Genomic DNA, 22,325 nt, shown 5'->3' with positions numbered 1-22,325 from the left:
TGCGGTACGCTTAGTTTTGTGTTCCTTTGTATTTTTACAGGTTGGAAGAACTGGTGAACGGCTTCCAGAAACGCCTCATTGGGCTGAACAACAGCTTTTGACGACGTTGAATCATGTGACTGATGGTGCTTTCTACCGTTGCAGCATTCGCCCCTTGAAAGACAGCTCTGTAGGCACTGGGGAAAGGTCAACATTCCAAGCAAATTGTTCTTTCTTTTTGTTTCCTGGTACACAGCTAGCCTGTGTTTCCACAGATTTTATTTGTAACAGATGCTCTAAAGTGTAGTGGTTGTTGCATAGATGTTATTAAAAGTAAAGCAGAGTGCATTATTTTTCATTTTTGAAACTCTGTTAGTTAGTATTCTCCACTGTGCTGTTAAATGTACAATCAGAAGTTATAGACATTCTGCACTTCCATTGCTGATTATTCACTGCCAAAAAGTTTTCACTATATTCAGGCTCCTTGCACACTTAGAGCAATACATATGTGCTGTAACTATAGAAGCCTGTTCTCCTCTCCAGTTAACGCCGTTATTGTTTAAGGGGAACAAGTCTCTATGAGACATTATTGTAAAGCTGGAACGTTTGAAAAGAAAAGGGAATGGGGGAGGAAAAGATGCCTGTGTTAATTCAGCTTGAGTAAAGCGATGCTTGCCTGGGAGGCCTGCTCCTTGAATTTGCTTTGAGCTGTTGCAGTCTTCAGATTTCTTGCTCATTACGATATTCTTTATTGGACAGAAGTGCTGTAAAAAAGGAATTGGTATTGGGAAGATGATTGGCTGAGTTCTTCAAAGTTTTGCAATTGGTATGTTCACTAGACTAAAAAAAAGTAAGTTATTGCTACTGGCTGGCTCGCATTGCCTAGTAATGTTGGCCAAAAGAGACAGCATTGTTGCATTGTCATTCATAGCTTGCTAAACCTAACCTCCCATGCTGCGAATTTGCATACATGAAACAATTCGTTATCTAACACGAAAGAAAAATTCCTTGCAGGTTGCTGATCGAATATGCCTCTTGTTAGGCTTAGCTAAGCCTAACTTGCAGTATTGAACGGTTTATTGTGTGCATGAAATAGATGACTCGTTAGCTGGTGCCTATTGGGCCCATAGAATTTAGTTTAAACCAGTACTTAAATTTAGTTAGCACAAAAAGTTAGTTTGACCCAGTAATGTAACTCATTAGTTACATCAAGTATTATTGCACAGAAATCTTGTGCTTGCTGTGGAGTGGAGAAGGGTTGTTTGCAACACTCTTCCTGAAGTGATTTCTCATAAGTCAGTCAGTGTCAGTTGTGTGTTGTGACACAAGAAGTGTTCAACTGGAACACCTTTTCTTGGCAAGTGCATTTAATGCTCTGCACATTGTCTGCACAATGTGTGCACTCTTTGAGAGGAACGGCAATGTGCAAACACACATTTCAACTTAACACCGAGTGCAGAGCAGCCTCAACTAACTTCAGGAAGCACAGGGAAATTGGACATACAGAGCAACAGTGTTTACATGTTCTGCAGCTCTCTGACAAGTGATAGGCCAGTTGCATGCACTAATCTGTAGTATGCTTATCATAATATTGTGTGGAAACAGCCCTCGAGAAAAATAGCTGCAAATTGCAAGTGAAAATGCATGCAACAATGTAAGCATTTGACGAAGTGAAGAAAGTCTCCATAAACTTGAATGTAGAACAAACATCTGTTAATGTTACAGGACACATGAGTCAAGCACTTCTGCCCATCTTGTGGTGGCACTCTCTTCACTTCATTACAGGTTTTCTTACAACATGTTGCAGCTATTCACTTCTACTGGACTAATGTCTATTGCTTATTATTATATTACACTCAAACCTTGTTATAACATAGTTGAAGGGAAGCCACAATTATTTTGTTATATCCATTATGTATTTCGTTATATCGATTAAAACGGTTTGTGGCAATGTATGTTCAGATGGGCGCACACCTATAAGCATGCAAAAAAGGAAACCGCCTCGCAACCCTATGTACCGCTACACAACCATGCGTGCGACAAAAAATAAACAGTTGAATTTCATTAATTCGAACACGCTTAATTCGAACTTCTGGTTCATTCGAATTCACGCTGTGGTCCCGTCAAAGCTACATGTATTCCAATGGGCGAAAACGCCCTTTAATTCGAACGCGCAAGCACCCGTCAGTTAATTCGAACGTACCGCACTCCTAAAACGCTCTCAGCACCATGTCCTATCCCGTGGCGGCACCTCTCAACTCTGTGCGCAAAGAGGGAAAAGAAGAAAAGGAAAGAAAAGACTGTGGCAGATTGTTTGCTCTCTCTCAAACGCCGATCTGCAATGCACCTGTGCCATGCTTCTCCTTTTTTCGTCTCTGCACATAGAGACCATTCTCCTTTCAAAGCCGTGCACAAAGAGAGAGAGGGAAAAAAACAAGAAAGTTGTCGCAGATAGTTGACTCTTTCTCTAATGCCGATCTGCTTCTCTCTGGGTGGAGACGCTCGTCCTTTCTTGGTGCAGAGGGTAGTAGCAAAACCCCGCCGCGGTGGTCTAGTGGCGAAGGTACTTGGCTGCTCACTTGCATGTTGCAGGATCTCATTCTGACTGCGGCGGCTGCATTTTCGATGGAGGCGAAAATGTTGTAGGCCCGTGTGCTCAGATCTGGGTGCACATTAAAGAAACCCAGGTGGTCGAAATTCCCGAAGCCCTCCACTACGGTGTCTCTCATAATCATGTGGTGGTTTTTGGCACGTTAAACCTCACATATCAAATCAGGGCAGCAGTGGAGACACAGTCTTTGCCGTCATCTTTATATATAGTGTTGGCCCTGGACTTAGCCTCGCGCTATTATGCTTTGCAAATTGTGTGCGAAATCAATTGACTGACTTTCTGCAAGGCAAACGTGTGCAGACGCGCATCACCGATTATTTCAATAAATGACGGATGTCTTCTGATTTGTGAAGAAATGTGTCTTCTGTAGCTTCTCCATCGTGTGTTTTTAAATGGGAGGGAAATCGCTTTGCACCGCGGCCGCTTCTCAGTCATGTGACCCGCTGAGCGCTTCCTCAATCCTCTCTGCTGGCTGTGTGAGAAAGACGGCTCTCTCGACCGCGCGTGGCATAGCTGCTAGGTCGGCGCAGGAGTTTTGAAAGAGCCGCGCCGAACAAGCGTCAAACTCCGCAGAAAACGATATACTTTACACGCAACAGTCGTTTTTTTTTCTAATAAACTATTTGATAGACTAATTTAGTTTGTTATATTCATTTACCGGTCAATTTTACTTCGTTGCAGTGAGGTTTAAAATGCATGGTTCTCAATGGAGCCTTCAAGGGGAATTTTCTTTACATTGTTATATCCATTATTTTGTTATATCCCGTTACATTATAATGAGGTTTGAGTGTATTTCCTGCCAAATGCTTCAAGTGTTGATGTGACAGCCAGTTTCCTGCCATGCTCTCAGCACCCTCTTAGATGCGGCATGTGATGGGGAACAAACTTGATATTATCGTCCACACTGCATTCATCTGTCCGGCCGCCTGCTGATCGTAAATGTTCTTTTGTTGATGCAGAGACATTTTATGGCATGGCTTTTCTATGTATAAATTATTAACTATGGTAATGACATCCCCCATCCTCTTCCTCGGTGATTTAGTGCACAAGAGCTCAGGTAACATACTCACCACTTGTGAATAGTACAAAGCACAGCGGCTGGGCCGCCCTTGCCCTTCTGTAGACTCCCATGTGCAATAAGAAAGCGGTGCGCTGGTTAAGCACTTAAGCACGTAATGCAATCCCAGCAAGCGTAGGACATGCGCTTGCTGTATGTGCACACTGTTAGGAAGGAAATGTTGGTGGACCATTGAAGTTGCGAGGAAGAAGAGCTTTCCAAGCTGCGAGTTTCACAAAAGCTCCGAAGTTGGTGGATTATACTGGCTTACGCATCTTCAGATTGGAAAATGTTTCCAGGAAGAAACAATGCGCAAAATTTTGCATTTTGTCTTTTCCATTTTGGTTTCTGCATTGATTTTGTATCTATCAGTACGATTCAAATAGTTATTATAACACACATTTCCATCTGGGAAATCTATGAGATATCTATACCTTTCCACGATCATAGGAAATGAATTCAGTTGCTTTTGACAGTCTTGATACGGTGGGCTACGGGATGTACAGCTCAAGCTCGAGGGTTGTGAGGTTAGCACCAACATTTATTTGTGCTTAGTTAGCGACTAACCAAACTGATGGTACCGCCTGTGGTGCATTGGGCAACTCCATTAGGTGTGAAACACCTTTAGAGATAGAGAACAAGTAAAAAATATACCTGCACATTGAATCTCGTTGCAATATTTTTCACTTAAATCTTTTTTTACGATATGGACCTACTGTGTTTACTCGATTATGATGCAGCCGCAATCGTAACTCAAGGGGCGACTTTTCAGCCTGTAAAAAAGAATATATCTATAGTGGTTAAACACAAGGCCCTACCAGGGAAAATTATACTACGCATATTAGTGCGATATCACAGCCAGAAAAGTGCACTTTTCTGGCAGCGAGATCGCTTCACCCATTTTTGTCAACGATTGAATGCCTGCCGTTTTCACCACCCACCGATCTTAGATTCGTCGCTAGTATTAAGTTGCCCAGCAGCTAAACGATTTCTGAGCTTTATTTCTGTCAAGATGGCTTTCTGCGAGAGGCAGTCGTCATACTCGGTGGGTCGTGTAACCCGTACTCCGAAAAGAAGGAACACAAATTCCTGGTCAGTCTCACCACTGTACGCCAATGAAACCACCAATGCATCTGGAGCACTGCTCAAACTGTAGTACCCAAACAAAGACCGTCTGACTTATTTGGATTTGGACGCCTGTGCAAATACTGCCGGTATATATTACAGAGCCACTAAAACTGGGTTTGCCCAAATTTTGGGAGTGAATCTCAGTATTTCATTCTCTTGTGTGCAGTTGGTGCATGAGGGTCCACTTCAAGCTACGAAATTTTTGAGAAAAATGCATCACGGTTGAGTAAATACAATGATTTAAAGAACTGGCCTCCTCAGTGTGCAATAATTGTGTGGGGTAACTTTACTAAACCGTCACGGGTCGCATATCGTGAGCTGAATGACAGCCATGGTTGGAAAGCAATTTGGCGTGCTATTGAATTCCACATTTCACATTTTTTGTACGTGACAATAGCAGCTTTGGGAAGTGCATGACAGTTTTTATGCTTTAAAAACAAAATAAGATGAACTATCGATGTGCAATGTGGCCATTGTCGACATTATCACTACTTCCTTTTATGTTTAAGTGTAAGGTGCTAATGCTGAGGTGATCATAGCTGCTGGCATCATCCTAACTGTGCGTTAACTACAAGAGTGATGAATTTAGTAACTTGGAATTGCAGGCTGTATGTGTGTGGGTACACTTGGACGCGTGTGTGCAGGCCATGATGCTGTGTCATTGAGCATGTTTATGTTCATTCTTCACGCGGCTTCATTGGTCCACGATATTTCATTCCCGGGGGTACACACATTGAGTTGTCTGATTTTTCGTCTTCTCATATGTCTAGATCTTTATTTATTTGTGGCCACCTTGATATTGTGGTTCTGTGAGGTGCTTTAGTTTATCTCTTTCCTTCTTCATCCATATTTTTATGCGCAGTCGTGATTTCATGACACAGTAGGGATGAGAAGGCGATGGGAATGTGAAGTGTGTTTGTTGTCACCTTCGCGCTTTTCCACTGCTTCGGAACGTGCAAGTGAATGGCCTGGGATCTTGTTGTGGACATCATAAATGTAGGTAAACATGGTAGCTGCCGTAAATGACAAGGCTGCTTTAGTAGCATTGTTGTGCTTTCAAAGGTTTGCCATGAGAAGGAACGTTGTGCCCTTGGTAGTGCTGTAGAAGGAAAATTTGTTGCAGTCATCGCTTACCTTGGGACCAAGTCATAATCAACACTGTTTTAGTGTTAAAAGTGTTACCATTGTGAAGGCTCATGTAGACTGATTGTTTGTTAGATCTTCTGCAGTATGATGGCGACTTGGCAAATGAAAAGTGTTGACCTCACTGACCAATCACAGACAATAATTTTAGTGGCCTTGCCTTAGTTAAGCGAGCGTATGTCATCGTGAACTTGAATGTGAACAAGTTCTAAACAACTTGGACACGTTGCCTTTCTATTCACCTATCTTTGTAACACTTCTTTATCTTGATTTCCAAGCATACATTTTGAAACTGTACTCCACATTGGCGTACCAATCACAGTGTGATTATGCGTAGCATGTATAAAACATGACTTGATGTTATGATGATGGTACGGCTGTTCAGCGGTGCTGCATTCTACAAGTTTTTGAAGCACAGATTTGTTCTTATTGTTCTTAAGTAGCACATAAGCATAATGTGCACCTTGATGCTGGAAGCCTTTTTGTTTTGACGATTGAGCTCTGCTGCACATTGCGTATGGTATTTGGAAGTGGCACCTGAGGCAGTGTCCAAAGCCAAGCAGGCTGATAGTGTGTGTTCACCTTAACATATCTCTTGCCACAGAAATGACGCTTGCCAGTTTATTGTGTATCTAGTAATACATACAGCTGGTGCATCCGGCGTTGTGCCTTTTGCGACCCTCGTGTCACCAGAGCTCTGCCCACGTTGGCAAAGTGTCATCACACCATTGCCGGCAGCGGCTGGCTCGCTGTCTTTCCAGACGGCTGTCTAGGTGTTTCACTGTAAAATGGCACCGTGCCTTTGAATGCTCGAAAGTTTTAATCTACTACGACTGTTGGTGCCTGCTGGTGTTTTGCACCTTCCCAATGGCAATAACTTAAACGTGTACATTATCTACATGCCGCCCCGGTGACAGATTTTGTGCGGGTGCTAGTTGCTAACAAAAACAAGTTTTAAAGCTCGTAGGTGCTCATAGGCTCACTTATTCAGCAATAAGTGATTGTGGTGTACTTCGTGGCAAACGCCGCAAGGCTGTCGTCCTTGAACAGTGATGTCTAAGTGCTGCAACATCGGCCACATATTTTGCGTGCATTTCCTGCTGAGGGGGTGTTATCTTCCTCACAATCTGCAGGTTGTGAGAAAGAACTTAGAAGCTTGTTCCTCGATGTCCACATGATGGTGCAGTTCTGCATTTACGAGGTGTCATGGTTAGGGTGATGAAAAGAGTACGAGGGAGTGGCCTTGATTGTGAAAGTTGCAGTGCTTGCTGCTTGAGTTTGTAGTTTTTGTGAGGACGGCCGTCGGTCTTGCCTTTGCTTTTCTCCCTCCACAGCCCTACTTGCTTGAAGCGAGGTTTCGGAAAATCTTCTCTGCTCCCTCACTGTTGTGCCTTCAGTCAGCAGGTATTTTTTGCCATGATTACATTTTTAGGACTACCAATACCACAGAACTTCTCTGGCAGGCAGCATGTCACTGCTCCAAGTCTAAATGTAAATGTGCTGCTGTAAATGTAAAACTTCATTGGGAAATCGCTGGGGTCTTTTTCATAAATATGTGAGCATCCAGACCAGAGCTAAAAATGAACATCATCAAAGGGGTTTGCGTGAATAGCATGTGATGAAGCCTGTAAAAGCAGGCAAAATGTGTGTTAATCGTGAAAGTGGCCACATTGTGCCACTTTCATGTGAAATGAAGCGTTTTCAAAGCTCCCGTAGGGAAAAGTATGCACTCATATGCCTTAGGTATGCACTTTACTGCCTTAGGTAGCGAACTTGCGACATACCAAAAAAAAAAACTGCGAGCAAGCAAGTCAGGGAATGCGTGCCACCTTTAATGTCGGTTCTCAAGTACTCACGGGAACGTAGCTTTCAGCATAAAAATCTAGCGCTGGCTTGTATAATTTATTTTATGCTAGAACTAATTGTTTTGTAGTTGATGGTGGAGAGTATGAAGCATGTGCAAGAGTGCTCATTTCATTGTTCTTTCTCGCCTGGCTGACAAAAGTTTTATATTCAATAATTTTGTTTATTTGGTGTGTACGCACTCAAGACGTCGCACATGACATTTTGCGTAGTTCTGAAATGCGCTTCTCATTGCAAGGTCTTGACTTTTTTGGCGTGTGGAGAATTGGCGACATACCTAAAAGTACTCATTAAAGGTGCACTTTAGATAATGTAACTGTGGAATTAATGAAAGGTTGCTATTTAAATTGGAAAAATGAAAACAATTTCAATTTTTTTGGCAGTTTCATAAGTCAGGCATTAAAGGGTTGACTGAAATTTATGCTTTGAATTGCGGCAGCTTATATATATTTGCTACACCGGTGGGTAGTTATGGTGTACCAAACATGATGCCTCGGGTTTAGGATAACTGCAATATTTCATAAATACTTATGCAATTATAATTGATGACACGAACTACAAATTTATTACCACCTGTCTCTAGAATTAGGCTTCTCCTTTTTAAATTGTGACAAGTGTAAGCATCCAAATAGGTATTAATAGCTGCCCCAAGGTAGCATTTCCTGGTTTTCATCAGCATTCAAGCGTCAAGCACAATCGTAAACGCTTTCTTTTGATTTAACAAACACTGTCTGCATGTGCATGTGCTTTCCATTGACGTGCCTTGACAATTCCTCGCATCAACCAAATTTGTGGCCGATGTTCTGAGCAACATTTGTGTGTTCACAACTCTAAAAAAAAGATACGTCTTCTTGTTTATACCAAGGAACACCTCGAGAAATGTTTTTTGCGCTGTCGTGGCGATATCCCGCACCGTTTCGATTACAAGCAGCCACACATGCATCTACAGTAATGATTCTCAACTGTGACCATGTCTGCTACCAAGAAATGCCTCACACTACCACACTAACCTGTTCTGTCTACCTTTTATCAATTATGAAATGGATGAATGTGTTCCAATGTGTGTTCTCGGGACTAATGGGGTTTAGTTTTTTTGTTTATTTTTCTGTACCAGCTGTTTTTGTAGACACTCCGCTCAAGGAAAGCACTTCATTTAAAGGCTTGTTTTGCAGTGCAGTATTATTACGAATTCTCCCAACTGCAAATGTCGCTGTGAATGGTGCTGCGTATCATTGTGATCGTTAACACACAGTGTATTTTGTGTAGGTCCCATGTGATGCACAAAGTATTTTTTTAGCTTGTATGAAAAAGTTTTGTATGATGTGTTTTGTCTGTTTTTTTGTTTGTTACACAATAAGTATTTTAGGCTCATAAAATACAAACTGCAAAAACCTCACCCTGTCTGTTTTCTCATTACCAACTTCGTATTGCAATGTGCCTACAATGCACAGATTGGTGCACACTAGGTAAGTTATCTTTCATGCATAATACACTCAAGCCTCATTATAAGGAACTCGCATCTGTCATGAAAATACTTTGTTGTATTAAAAAATTCGTTATAAACGATTATCCATGACACTATGGCAAATCTATTGGTCACTTCATTATAACTGGTAGTTCGTTATATATTGGAATTTGTTATATCAAGGTGTGAGTGGGTGGGTATTTTTTTGTTAATCTTCTTGTGCTCCTTACTTAGTTTTTAGTGCTTTATTTTGTGACGTGCAAAAGATTGTAATTGATTTTATGTAAGGAGGTTTAAAATAACAACCGGGGAAGCATTGAAAGTTGAGTGTCTGTCTGCAATTGAGAAAAAAAGACTTATGATCACCATTGTGAACAGGACACACTCGCTTCGTCGTCTGCTTTGCTAACAAAATAAGAGCACAAATTTTCTTTGGTGCATGATTCTGATAATTCTTATGGGTGAGAGAACAGGCACAGAGAGAAAGAGAGAAATTCTTGCTAAAAAAAACTTGAAAAGAGGCGAGATTTTGAACCAATGTCCCCATGATAAGAAGAGTATCTTGACTACTCTGCTATCTAGGCATGTTTCCAGAGCAAAGTCCTGTATAGTATAGTGAGAGCAGGGGTGTGTGAAATGGGAGTGAGTGTGTGATGTAATATTGAGAGTGAGGAGGAAAGAAAAGGGAGAGTCAAGCTTGTAGAAAGAAAGATTGCATCGAAAGGAAAGGGGAATTAGAAATATAAGAAAAGAATTGATATGATTGATATGTGGGGTTTAACGTCCCAAAACCACCATATGATTATGAGAGACGCCGTAGTGGAGGGCTCCGGAAATTTCGACCACTTGGGGTTCTTTAACGTGCACCCAAATCTGAGTACACGAGCCTACAACATTTCCGCCTCCACCGGAAATGCAGCCGCGATTCGAAACCGTGACCTGCGGGTCAGCAGCCGAGTACCTTAGCCACTAGACCACCGTGGCGGTGCTATAAGAAAAGAAATGGAAGAAACACAAAAAAAGATATAAGGAGCGAGAAACAGAAAGAGGCGATGATGAAAGAAAACAAAACAAAGGAATAAAGATGAATAAACAAGGGAGGCTGTCGATGTCCTTGTTCCTTTGGGCTTGGAACCACTGGTGTAAAGCTGTCCTAAACTTTATTTGAGGCTCCTTGGGGGAGTTTGCTTTAAAACAAGTGGAAAACTAGGAAACTAGCTGGGAAATGCGAAAGGCAATATTTCGGTTGAAATCTGGAAAAAGTGCTTCCAAAAAGGAAATGAAAGCATTGCACACATCTCTACCTCAGAAGAGTTTATAGATTACCGCTTGAAGAAGTCGTTGCAGAGGTTTAGCTTTTTTTTTCTTCGTTCTGCCGTAGCCTGACCCGTTTTATACATTTTGATGGCTTTGTAACCGTACAAATCACGAAACACCTTGACGTACCTCCTTGGAACGTCTAGTACAATGATATTTTGTGCAACATGTGGTGCTGCAACGTTGCAGGGAAAATGTGAATGTTTCACGTTCCAACTAACTGAGTGTTTACGAATTTTCGCCTGCTAGCTGTATATGCATGTTTTCAAATACATGTGGCATGTATCTGTGCTCAATTTTCAGAGAAATCTAGCTTCTATGTCTTGCTGGTCAATTATTATGTAGGTATTTCCTCAAAATCCAACGGCTTCAATGCAGCCAAAGCGAGACATTTGGAACAACGGCGTGGCTAATTTTTTTTTTTTTTGGGGGGGGGGGGGTGGGGGGTGGGGAGGGGCCTTTGATTTCAGGGTGGGGGGGGGGAGGCCTTTTTAAAATAGTCATGCTTCGCTCGCCATAGCAAACAAACAAACAAAAAATTTCAGGGTCTGGGGTACGGGCCCGATGTGGCATGGCTACGCCATTAATTCCTCCATGGAGGAAGGGAACATCTTTTTTTTTTTCGCCATGGATTCCTCCATGAAAACCATAGACAACGCCGAAAAAGAAGCCAATGACAATGCAGCCGCAGTTGAGTACGAAACTTTGTGACCGTCCTCCCATTTTTTGTTGTTAACTTTGGAACTCCGCGAGGAATTTCCAGGATCTCTTATTTGAAACGTATAACGCAATCATGCGCATTATGGGTATCACTGGTAAGAATGCCGGTGGACCAATTCATGTGAACAAAAAACTAAAAAAATGCCTACTGTGACAGTTGTGGTACCTCACGGGTGGATCGCAGCCGTAGATCTCGAAAGCAGCATTATTTTCGGTTGTGTACGGCCTCCAAGCGCACCATAAACACACTACAACTTTGTGATTTGCTCCGAATTCTGCTTACACTCAGTGCCTTTAATATATCGCCGGTAAATTTGATCTTTTCTTAAAGCCAACTTGACGCTAGCGCCTCTAGCGTCGTTCTTCAAATTGCACTGGCGGTGTTTGCGTGTTGGGCCTAACAGAAGTGGTGGACCCGCTGTTTACTGTTTTGTCAGAGCGAAACTTCTCTGCACGATTTTTCTCGGTATCGAGAAATTCGAGTAAAATGCATCGGTTAGAGGACAGCTATCTGGTCTATCTTGTCGCGCAGTCACTGGGGCTTAGATGCATCGAAAATGCGAGCGTAGCATGCGTGCCGAACGTTTGATCGTCTGCTCGCAGACGATCACTGACGCAACCATTTCTGTAACGCCAAATCAACCAACCTAACACAAACGTTTCCACGTCGTTCCAGCGCTGTGTGCGCCATGCAAAACATCTACCACTTCGGTAAGAGATTCTAAGACATCATCATCTACGCCCTTTCGAGCTGGTTAACCTCTTGGCTTTATCCTCTGGCATCGTTTTGTGTCGTCTCGTGCGCAGAGCGTAGCAGCAGGACCCACTGCCCCGGCCTGTACTGCGGCCGAATCAGATTCGACAATGGTTCCTTCAGCGACTGTGGGGTACGTGTGCGCAGTCTGTCGTGCGCTACTTTGTGCTTACTCAGGAACTATAGTTCCCCCAGATTGTGACAAACATCTGGTGGAGGGTGTTGCGCGCGGTGGTGGGTACTGAGGAGTCCGAAAGTCGACAGCGTGAATGAGGTTTCAATAAATATTTTATTTGTTCACTGCGACTGTTTTTATAAGCTTATTCCTTCGTGTATAGTGTCACTGCGCAGTTAGAATGTAATAAATTTTATTGATAACAGCAAAAAAAAGGAGACTAAGCTGTGAAGCCTCTAGCGTGTATATTTACAACCTAGTCCTACACATATGACTGATCACTTTGCAGGAGATGAGCATTTCGTGACACGCTGCTAAATTATACTTAAGTTTACGCGTACCTGATTGCCCCAGTCAGTGCAGCTATTCGACATGCAGTCGCCATAAGTTTAGCAGTGTTGTGTAGCACCGGCTGGTGTGAAAGAATGCTCTGACTGAAATGCTGGCTTGTTTGCGGCCTAGAAGCATCCCTCGTGGAGCATTTCGCGATAGTTAAATTTTAATGTAACTTTAATGAAATTTTCGGTACCTTACACTTTCTTGTTTTGTTCAGAACAAACTTAAAAGTGTGCCACGCACAGTGCATTGCCCAACAGGAAGCGCCAAAATTGCATGATTAGGTTACGTATAAAACTTCAGACTACGCGTCCCACATAATGAAGTGTTCGCCGTGTATTGCCATCAAATTGTTGGACGGCAGCAGTGTTCCATCGCTACAGATTGTACACCAGCTCTCTGGCAATGTACCTAAGTGTAGTGTTCAAATTCACTTGTCTTCTCGAAACCTGTATGATTAAACTAGACGATGCCTAATTGTTGCCTGCTGTTTATCGCACATTTCTTAAAGGGACACGAAAGAGCGAAATGCTTTTTCGTGTGTTAGTAAAGTACAGTTTCACTATCCCTAAAACACCACCCTTACCGCAACATGACACTTGGTAAGCAAGAAAACATGTGAAAAAAAAACTGCGGGTGAATACACCGCCTTGACATTTAGAAATGAAAGTTCCACCTTGATTTTCTCTGCTAATAATAAACTTATGATGGTGAAACTTATCACATTAGAGTCGACAGATTGCAGTTTATCAATCTAAAACAACTCATTGTTCTTTCTTTAGTGTCCCTTTGAGAACTCAAGCAGTCGTGTACCTATGAGCTCTCCTTAAAACCATTCTTCAGCATATCAGTGCGCTTTCACCCCAAATTACTATCTCTCAGAGAAATTTCAGCAAAAACAAGCTAGTGGTTTAATTGTGCAGTATGGTTATGCACATCTGACACCCACTCCTGTTTATGCAAAGTACCATATGCAGCTTGGTGTGACTTACAAACTCTGGTAAAAAAAAATGCTCGGGTAACCAGTGAAAAACGTTTTAACAAAGCTTCCCAAATGGGCAGTCACTTTTAGTCAACTTGCCACTTGTACCCAAGGAGGTTTATAAAAAAAAAAATCAGGAGTTGAAGTAGCAGGTGTGAAGCCAGTGTTTGCTGGTAGTTTACCTTAAAAACATGGTCTTCTCACGTTTTACTTGAGCAGAGTTAAAGTGCTTTTATGCTGCTAATGCTTGCCTAAATATAAAATAAGAGGTTGCTGTTCCTGACAAAAGTAATGTATATGAACGAATGTTGATAACTCGATCTATACTAAAATTTTCCTAGACTTCGATGCTTGTTTAGGAAACCAGTAACACTAAAACACCTGTTAAGCAGTATCTGTCTGAGAAAATTACCAACATTAAGTTTGTGTGGTCTGGGAGGCCAATAATGCTTTTTCTTTGCTGTATTCTAACTATTTGCCGTGCCTGGAGTGAGATGGTGAAGGCATCGCTTCACCTTCTGGACATATTTGCCACTTCAGCAGTTATACTTAAACTTCTTTGCTTGTATCCTGCACCCTAGGCTTGTCCCCGTGGATTCCGGGTGTCCCGTGATAGCAAGCTGTGCATGCCGTGTGCCGACCTGCCCCAGTTCTACGACTGGCTCTACCTGGGCTTCATGGCACTGCTGCTGCTGGTGGTCGAGTGGTACATCATCGACAAGACCATGCGTCGACGAAGGTTTGTCGTTGGGGGCCCCATGTTTGCCTGAGAATCCTATGTTGCAAAATATACTGCATGCAAGCATCAGTTTGAGACACAGTAATGCAAAAAAAAATTTGCTTTGTTTTGTACATAAATTTTTTGTAGAGGTTTGAGAGAAGGGAGCTTTGAGGGCTCGTTTCTTTGTTTTATAGAACCTTTAAAGAAAAAGCTTAAAAGAGGTGCTCCACACTTGCTGTCATGGCTACGAGCGACGCTGACGAACTCTCCCAGGTGTGCATGCACAATAAATGCCCGATAAAGTGAATGACATCACGCCCACTGCCATAGCCATAATGGCAGGACATCGGGCGTATAATCCGAAGGTTGAAGGTTCGCGGTCTCTGAGGATGGTAAGATGTCTTTTCGTCCACTTTATTTGTCTTCACATTTATATCACGATTACAACAGTATACTTAAAACGGCAGAATTAATAGCCCTTGCACCTTTCTTGGCTTCATAATCTGTTGGGCTTCATTAAGTTTGTAGCGGTTTCTCATATGTTTCAGAGGTACAGACTCGCAGCTTTCTTATTGATTCGTCGTATAAATGCTTAAGAATTTAAAAGAAAACTATTTTTAAAGAAAAAGCTTAAAAAAAGGGGTTCCACTTTTGCTGTCATGGCTCGTCATCATTGCCTTTTGTACAGCTTCACTCCGGAGGTGCTCGCACTCCATGCCTGCGCCCTGTTCGAGACCGTCCTGGCAGCGGTGGCGACTCTCCTGTCGACACCCCCTGTGGGGCAGGTCCTGCTGCACACGTGCCAAGTGCAGCGCCTCTCGGACTGGTACACCCTGCTGCACAACCCGACACCGGGCTACAAGCACACCATGCGCTGCACCCAGGAGGCCGTTTACCCACTGTGAGGCTCTGTGCATGCATAACTGTATAACTATGTCATTGTATTCCTGATAAACGAGCGCATACAAATAAGGAACACGAAACTGGTCACCACGGGTGCTCCATTTCGTCAGGCTCTGTGCTCTTTACATGTGTTTTTTTTTTCGTTTACGATTCATTGGTTTCAATGAAGAGCTTGTGCAATACTTTGCTCAACATAATCAGAGAACTTGCATTCTGTTGTCAAGGTTGTCAACATGTGAGCCATACTTTATTTCACGGCCCGCAGCTGGCTATTCTATTTCAAATCATCCAGCGTTTTTTTGACTATCACGAATGTGACTTTAAAAATTCACACATGTTTCTCGAAGTTTAAAATTCGTCCCCGTCGTTTATTTCTGTACCCAAAACTTTTCCTCCCTATTTATGAGAATCTATAGTTTGGTGCTGGCTGAGCTAGAGGGTGTCAGAAACAATAATTTTTGAAAAATAATTTGTTTCGAATGTTGTCAGTAAGATGGTATTTGTAGCAAGGTGATGAAGTGATCTAACTGTAAAAATAATGACTTACTTGTGTATATCAATTCTTCAAAGGCTTTGCACACGAGCAGTTTAAATGATGTTGTCAATGTTGAGATTTTTTTTTCAGGAATATGGCAAGCTCAAAGTACACAAATAAAATATGTGCTGGTGGCCTGTTTGACATGCCACAAATTAAAAATAATTTGGGCACTGAAGTTATAGCAGATAGCCTGAAAAACAAATGGCAGTGGCTTAGCTCAGCTATGCCAGGATATACTTAGCGTTAGCAAAGATTCAGCTGATTATTCTTATCTTTCCAGAGTGTCTAGGATTAGCTTGATTATCAAGCTCACTGCTGCTGCAATGACACACGTATATTTATTTTGCCGGGCAACTACTTCAGGATCCGATGAGTTAAGCTTCTCTGCTCTACTGCACCGTTGAGCAGCATTTGCACTGTCCTTCTCCATGGCTATACCACAGTGGCAAAAGCCATTCAGAAGCACTATCAAGCGGCTCCAGCGCAGTGTCAAATGGCGACTGCACAGGGAAGGCGCGCGCGTCGGCGTCCATATGTCTACGAAGGCTATGACGGCACTCCTCTGGAAAGCGCACACCGGCGGCGGCGAGTCGCGCGGCCGAGTGCGAGGGAGGTGCCGGTTTTGGTGCGTGACACCACTGATAGTCTGCGCAGCGCATCGAATTGCGCGCACACCGGCGGCGAACCGCGCGCGGCGGCGGCGGAGTATCATTGCACATGCCCAGACCAGTGCCAAGCAAAATTGGCTAAGTGAGGGCAGTGTAGCTAACGCTACAAAATTGCAAATTTACCTCTTTTTTGAAAAAAAACTGCATTCAGCATAAAGAAAGCTCGCCATAGTGGTCAGACTAAAAATATGCACGATATCTCATTTGAAAGCCCAATGTATTAGCTAAAAATAGGTGAAGTTACTAGAGGGTGTTATTTTTTAAACTTTAGAAATATTTTTTCTGAATTTATGTATCTCCACTAGTTTTTCGCCTAGTAACTCAAGCGACATGACACACTCCCAAGGGCAATCTTCAGCAGAAGCCCACTAGCCTGGTATGCGGACGGCAAACATGGTGCTCTGTATATGGCAACAGAAAAGGAAATGCACAGGCCAAAGTTCCTTCACTTCGATTTTGAATACAGTGAACTCACATTAAATGGAAACCGAAGAGGCCAGGAAAATACTTTTCATATAAACAGGAGTTTCGTGTATTGAGAGACGAACAGGGTTGCAAAATAAAAGTATACTAAACCAATCGTATCAGAGACAGTTCTATGTAAGTAGCGATTTTGTTTAGCAGATTTTCGTTAACTGAGAGTCCACTGTTAAATCGTACGTTGTGTACTCATAACTGTACTTATTCCAAGCTGTGTTCACATGATGGATGTAGTTGCTGATGAATCGATCATGCAATGTAGCATAGCTGACAGAATTAGGGACATTTGGAATATAGTGGCAGCAACCCATATTTCTTTTTTGTGTGCTTTATAGGTTGGTAGTTCTTTGTGCACACTCGGACTGGCCTGTTAACACTTTCGTGGCCGCGAGAAATTCGGCCATTTTTAGGTAGTCCAGGAAACATTTTTTATGGCACCCGAAGTTTCTCATTTTAATATTTATGGTATCAAACTGTACAGCAAGGAGTTGTCTTTCAAACAAAGTCAGTTTGAAACAACAAATTTTTTATTAATAGTACAAAAAAAATTCAGACGAAGAAAAGTTGTACATGAACAAAAAAATTTTATAAAACCATTAACACTGCTCTGAACAAAGTAATAAAAAATAACAAAATATATCTCAAGCACAAAAAACACACACCACTATCCTGTAAATATAAGCACTGCAAATGTAAAAGTTGTTGTGTACATAGATTAACATTACATGTGGCGTCTTTTATGCCACCATGCCAAGCAGTTTCATGATGCGGTAAAACACAGGTTTTCTATGCATGTTTCACAGAAAACATTTGTTTTTTGTTCTTTCTAATAACTTGAGCAGTAAAGAAGAAAAAGTTGACAGCTCTCAATGAAGCGCCGCGCGGCACACCGGAGCGCAGTTCCAAGGTTCACTACTGGCTGCCTCTGTGCACGAAACTAAACTAGCGGCAGTGCTAGCGGTAGTGTGAGCTGCACTGCCGCTAGCAAGTGGTACCGCCCAAAGGATCTGGACACACTGGAGATAAGATTCCCTGACCTTCAAAACACATGCGCAGGCCATAATGAAGCTCGAGCACAAAGCTACATTCACCGGCCGACGACCGCTGATGTTCTGGGGCGGTTTGACGAACTCTCGTCATCCAGGTTGAAATTATAAGTGTTGATGTCGTCTTCTAAGCCTGTGCTGTTGTCATCATTTGAAGACTCCAGCTCAGATGCTTGAGAATCCTCTGATATTCGCCGTTTTCGCGAAGCGAGCACATGCGACATCGACGCCACTATTGAAACTACGCATGCTCACCCGCGCATAAAGAAAGGTGCCTTAAAATCACCGCGAGGTGAAAAACAAACACAGAAGCGAAACTGATAAAGTACTTCTTTTTTTACACTCTGGATAGCGTAAGATGTCCACAAGCGCATAGAACGCGACAAATATTGAAGTTGTAAATATCGACAACTTACTATCGATGGAGATAGGCGCGTTCACGAATGTGTTGATATACACTCAAACTTCTGTATAATGAATAACATGGATATAACGAAATACCGGTTATATGCAGTAAATAGAAAACAGTCTTGCAATAGATACAGTGTTTGGAATAGCTTTTATAACGAATTTTCGGATATAAGAAACTTATTTCCTTGTAAAATGCCACTTTGTTATAATGAAGTTTGAGTGTATTACCAAAGTGTAATCTGCCCATCTAGGACTAATATATTAGCACCTTATTTGTAACAATAATTCATTTAGTTAATTCTGCATAAATGTGCTGCAGAAACGAGCCCGCTTAAACTTTCAAAACTCGGCTTGCATGCGGAGCCGGGCCGCCTTGATTTACAACTTTCATAATGGATCGAAGAAACCGTTGCTCAGGGAGTTATGCCCATGGCGTCTGCGAAAAGCTTCCCGACCTCATCCACGTCTCTCTGTGCTATTCAGGTTTTCGATGATATTCGTCTTCTACGGCCTCTGCCTGGCATCCTTGCTGCTTCTGCGGCCCCTGCTGGTCTACAAGATCTTCTCTGGTCAGGGAAAGAAGTCTGTCTTCCTGACCATGTATGCCATTCCAGCGCTGGCCCTCATCCACGCCACAATGGGTGGGCTGCTGTGTGAGTAACGACATTGCATTACAGTCTTGTTCACTGTAATGTTCGTGCACTGTTCAAACATGTTGCAGTTGGCATAATGACACATTACTTTCACACACCTCGAGGCATCAGAATTATTTTTGAATTAATCTTTCTCATTGCTTTCTATGTTACTGGTTAGGAACAATCTTGCGTCAGTTATTGATTGCCATCTCTGTTGCAGATTACGCATTTCCATACATCGTTATCATTCTGTCTGTGGTGTCCATGGCAGCTCACTTTGCCTTCAGACTTGACCAGGTGAGTGTATTTTTTGTTAGCGTCCCACAGAAACTCGTGGGAGTGGTACTTGTTGTACACTCAAAGCTCATCATAACAAAGTTGCATCTTACACAAAAATATAAGTTCGTTATATCAAAAAGTTTAAAGGTATATCTATGAAGGTATAAAAGAAACGTATGTTCTTTTCATATCAGACTATAAAGGCACTGCTATTACAGTCATTTCAAAGTGACTCAAAACTGACACTCTGCCTCCCCAGAACCGATGTGCCTGCTCATTGCCTCAAATGTACATAGCCTGCTGCTTGAAGCTGCTCTTGCACTAAACATTTTTGCGTATTCTGGTTGTGCAAAATACCATTGAAACAGCTCCCAGCACTGATTTTTTCATTTTGTGTAGTTGTGCACCACACAGCGAGTGGTGCGTTTGGTACGCTTTTCCGCCATCTCAATGCTCCCAATGAAAAGTTCGTGTGGTTTCTTGCCCCCGAAGCATGCACAGGATTCCCCAATAGGGGGTGTTATTTTCCTGCAGTGTGTGCACCCCTCCTCGCTTTTCCCTATGCACTGAAGCCCTTAAGATCACAATGATGTGCAAAGCAGTGTTAGGGGAGCACTACCCCCCTGCCCTGCGGCTGGCCCTAGGGCCTTGCTACAAGCACTAAGAGACATCTGGTGCCTGCAAACAGGTTCATCTGTTTGCAATTTCAATGGAGCTGAGCTTTTGTGAAGAGCGTGTGAAATATATACAGTGAACTCCCGCTTCTACGAATGTCAATTTAATAAATGTTTTCGAATAAGAAACATTTAGAAAATCCCTGGCGGTTTTTCTTTGCATTCTACGCTAAAAAATCTTTCTGGCAAATGGTTCTGAATAGTGAGTATTTCAGTTGAACGAACTTTATCAGTGGCGAGGGCTCTTTTTTGAGATAAACTCCATGAAGTTTTGCGTTCTGCATTACTGGCGTAGCCAATGCATTCGGGACTCAAATCGCCGATTAGTCAGTGGTGGTTCGCTTCTACACGCAGCGCTGCAGAGGCAAAGCGACCGCCCAAGAGACGAAACTGAGCCAGGTGCACTTCATTACCTGCGCACAACCATCAAATTTGTAAAACTGTTTACAGTGTTCGTACGGAATTGAAAAAAACAGTGCGACGAAGAAGTTGTAACGTAGGACGCAGGTTCAAATTTTGTATCTCCAGCCGAGGCTATAGGATAGATTAGAAAGTTACTAGACTCCATGTCAGAGCAGCAAACTGTGCCACAGGCAGTGTGCAGAAACGGTGAACTCTCTGGACCGCTTTGCATGCTCTCTTAAGTGTGCCAGTCCGTATGAAAGCTACAAGATTCTTTTAAAAATAAATTGCATTTCACACTTTTAACTTGATATCTGCTGTGCCCAATGGTGTTCACTATTGTTGTGAATATTCAGTTCAGCGAACTATCTCCTTGGGGCCGTTTAAGTCTACTCAAGTGAGAGTTTGCAAAACTTTTGGTTGGAGTCTAAATCATCTCCAGAGTTTGCAGTAATATGCTCCACATGTTTCATCTCGCGTTCTCTCTCATTAGTTTTTATTTCTCTCTCTTTCAGTCCATGTGCTCCCTGTTCTCACAGACTCTGAAGGAGTCGCGAAATTTGACAATTCTCTTCGGCCACTGGTTCCTCCACGCTTACGGAATCATTGCCATCACCCAGTTGCGAGATCCGGTCTTCCACTGGGCACTGCTCGCCGTCGTACCGTTCCCTTCACTGTTCTACATCCTGACGTCAAAGTTCACAGATCCGAGCAAGCTACATGTGGAGTGACATGCAATCCTAGCTTGTGCCCTGTGAACCTCTTAATGCAAAAACTTTCCATGTTTCACTTTCATGTTACGGCACGTCCTCGGTTGCTTGATCCATGAAATGTAGTCTGCTTTGGATCTTGGCAACAGCGCAGATCGATGGAATAGTATTTGCCCAAAAACTTCTTTCTTAGACTGTATGTATGACAAGGATGTTGTGTGGCATATTTGAATGATTGCGTGTGGCAGAAGCGATGGCCGTCTCTGCTGTAATAAGATTTATGTTCATTGTGTACTGTCAGTGGAAGGAGATGTGCCACCAATTTGTAGCTGTAAACTAATCTATGTTGCAGTTGCATTTCAGTCTATTTATAATTGTGCAGTCAATTTTACCTTGTGTTATAGTGTTTGAGATTTATCATCATCTTGTGAGGGCATCATGCCCAGCATAGGCTGGTTATTGTACCACTCTTCAGAAGGATGGTGTGTTGTGTTGGTGAAAAGGCCAGAACTCATGGATTGATGTAAATATACAAATAGCTCGATTTTCGAGGCCTGTAAATACACTCAATAAACTCCATAAATACCCAGATTGCTTGTCATTGCTAGTGCAAAAATTGTCACTTGTGTAAGTTGTGTGCTTGTGAAGTGTATAATTTGTATCATCCATGGCCACTAGTATATGCAGAAGGCTTGGGAAAGCAGTTAGAGTCTAAACATAAGAGAAAGAATCACAGTGACACCGATACCGAGATATGTGCACCAGCAGACAATCAACAAAGGGTGAAAGCAAGAGTAGGGGATAGCAGGAAGTACTGAAAAGGAAGAATCTCCTATGAACAAGTAATGTATTTAACTAGCGAACATAAGGAACCTTCTAGAAACATGGACTGTCTCTGCCCAGAGGCATGAATTTTCGACACCGAATAGTACTATGGCATAACCACAGTCGAAAATTGTATACTTGCCGGTACTTCAACCCTGCCAGATGCACAGAAATGCAATAAGGTTATGAGATGCGATTAGAAGTCAAAGCCAATGTATAATGTGAGAGAGAGAGGCTCATTTGCAGAAAGACAGAGAAGATGACCTGAGCGATGGTATGCTCTAGGAACGCCTTCTCTAGAAAGATGCCTGCGGCGTTGCTCGCTACCCCATCGTAGCTGTGCTGCCTTGAGTCGTTGTCGGTTGTCGAGGGATAGTGCCACGTTTCAACATATTCTTTTCAATGAAGCTGATCGAGGTGGTGTGGTGTTGGGGGCGGTAGTGTGTAAGCAGCCACCACAAGGATCGCTTGTTACAGCCCTTATTGGAAACGAGGAAGGAGGG

The 22,325-nt window shown here is 42.7% G+C and overlaps 2 protein-coding genes across 3 annotated transcripts in view; both read left to right on the top strand.

The window, feature by feature from the left end:
- Positions 1–9,177, top strand: part of LOC142765512 (uncharacterized) — a 38,726-nt gene extending 29,549 nt beyond the window's left edge. For both annotated transcript variants that reach the window (XM_075866616.1, XM_075866615.1), the window contains exon 14: positions 41–9,177. In XM_075866616.1, coding sequence (XP_075722731.1) covers positions 41–101 — 61 coding nt within the window. In that variant the 3' untranslated portion in view covers positions 102–9,177. The remainder of the gene's footprint in view (positions 1–40) is intronic.
- Positions 9,178–11,673: 2,496 nt separating this feature from the next.
- LOC119167355 (JNK1/MAPK8-associated membrane protein) lies at positions 11,674–21,588 on the top strand. The gene is made up of 7 exons (XM_037418824.2): positions 11,674–11,994; positions 12,091–12,170; positions 14,112–14,269; positions 14,940–15,152; positions 18,781–18,950; positions 19,153–19,229; positions 20,803–21,588. The coding sequence occupies exons 1-7, from the start codon at positions 11,973–11,975 to the stop codon at positions 21,016–21,018; spliced, it is 936 nt and encodes a 311-aa protein (XP_037274721.1). The 5' UTR covers positions 11,674–11,972; the 3' UTR covers positions 21,019–21,588.
- The last annotated feature ends 737 nt before the right edge of the window (positions 21,589–22,325 follow it).

This window comes from Rhipicephalus microplus, chromosome 6 (genome assembly GCF_043290135.1).
Source record: "Rhipicephalus microplus isolate Deutch F79 chromosome 6, USDA_Rmic, whole genome shotgun sequence".
Classification (NCBI taxonomy): Eukaryota; Metazoa; Arthropoda; class Arachnida; order Ixodida; family Ixodidae; genus Rhipicephalus; species Rhipicephalus microplus.
Note: the sequence above shows the minus strand (reverse complement) of the source record. Positions and strands in the feature narration are given on the sequence as shown.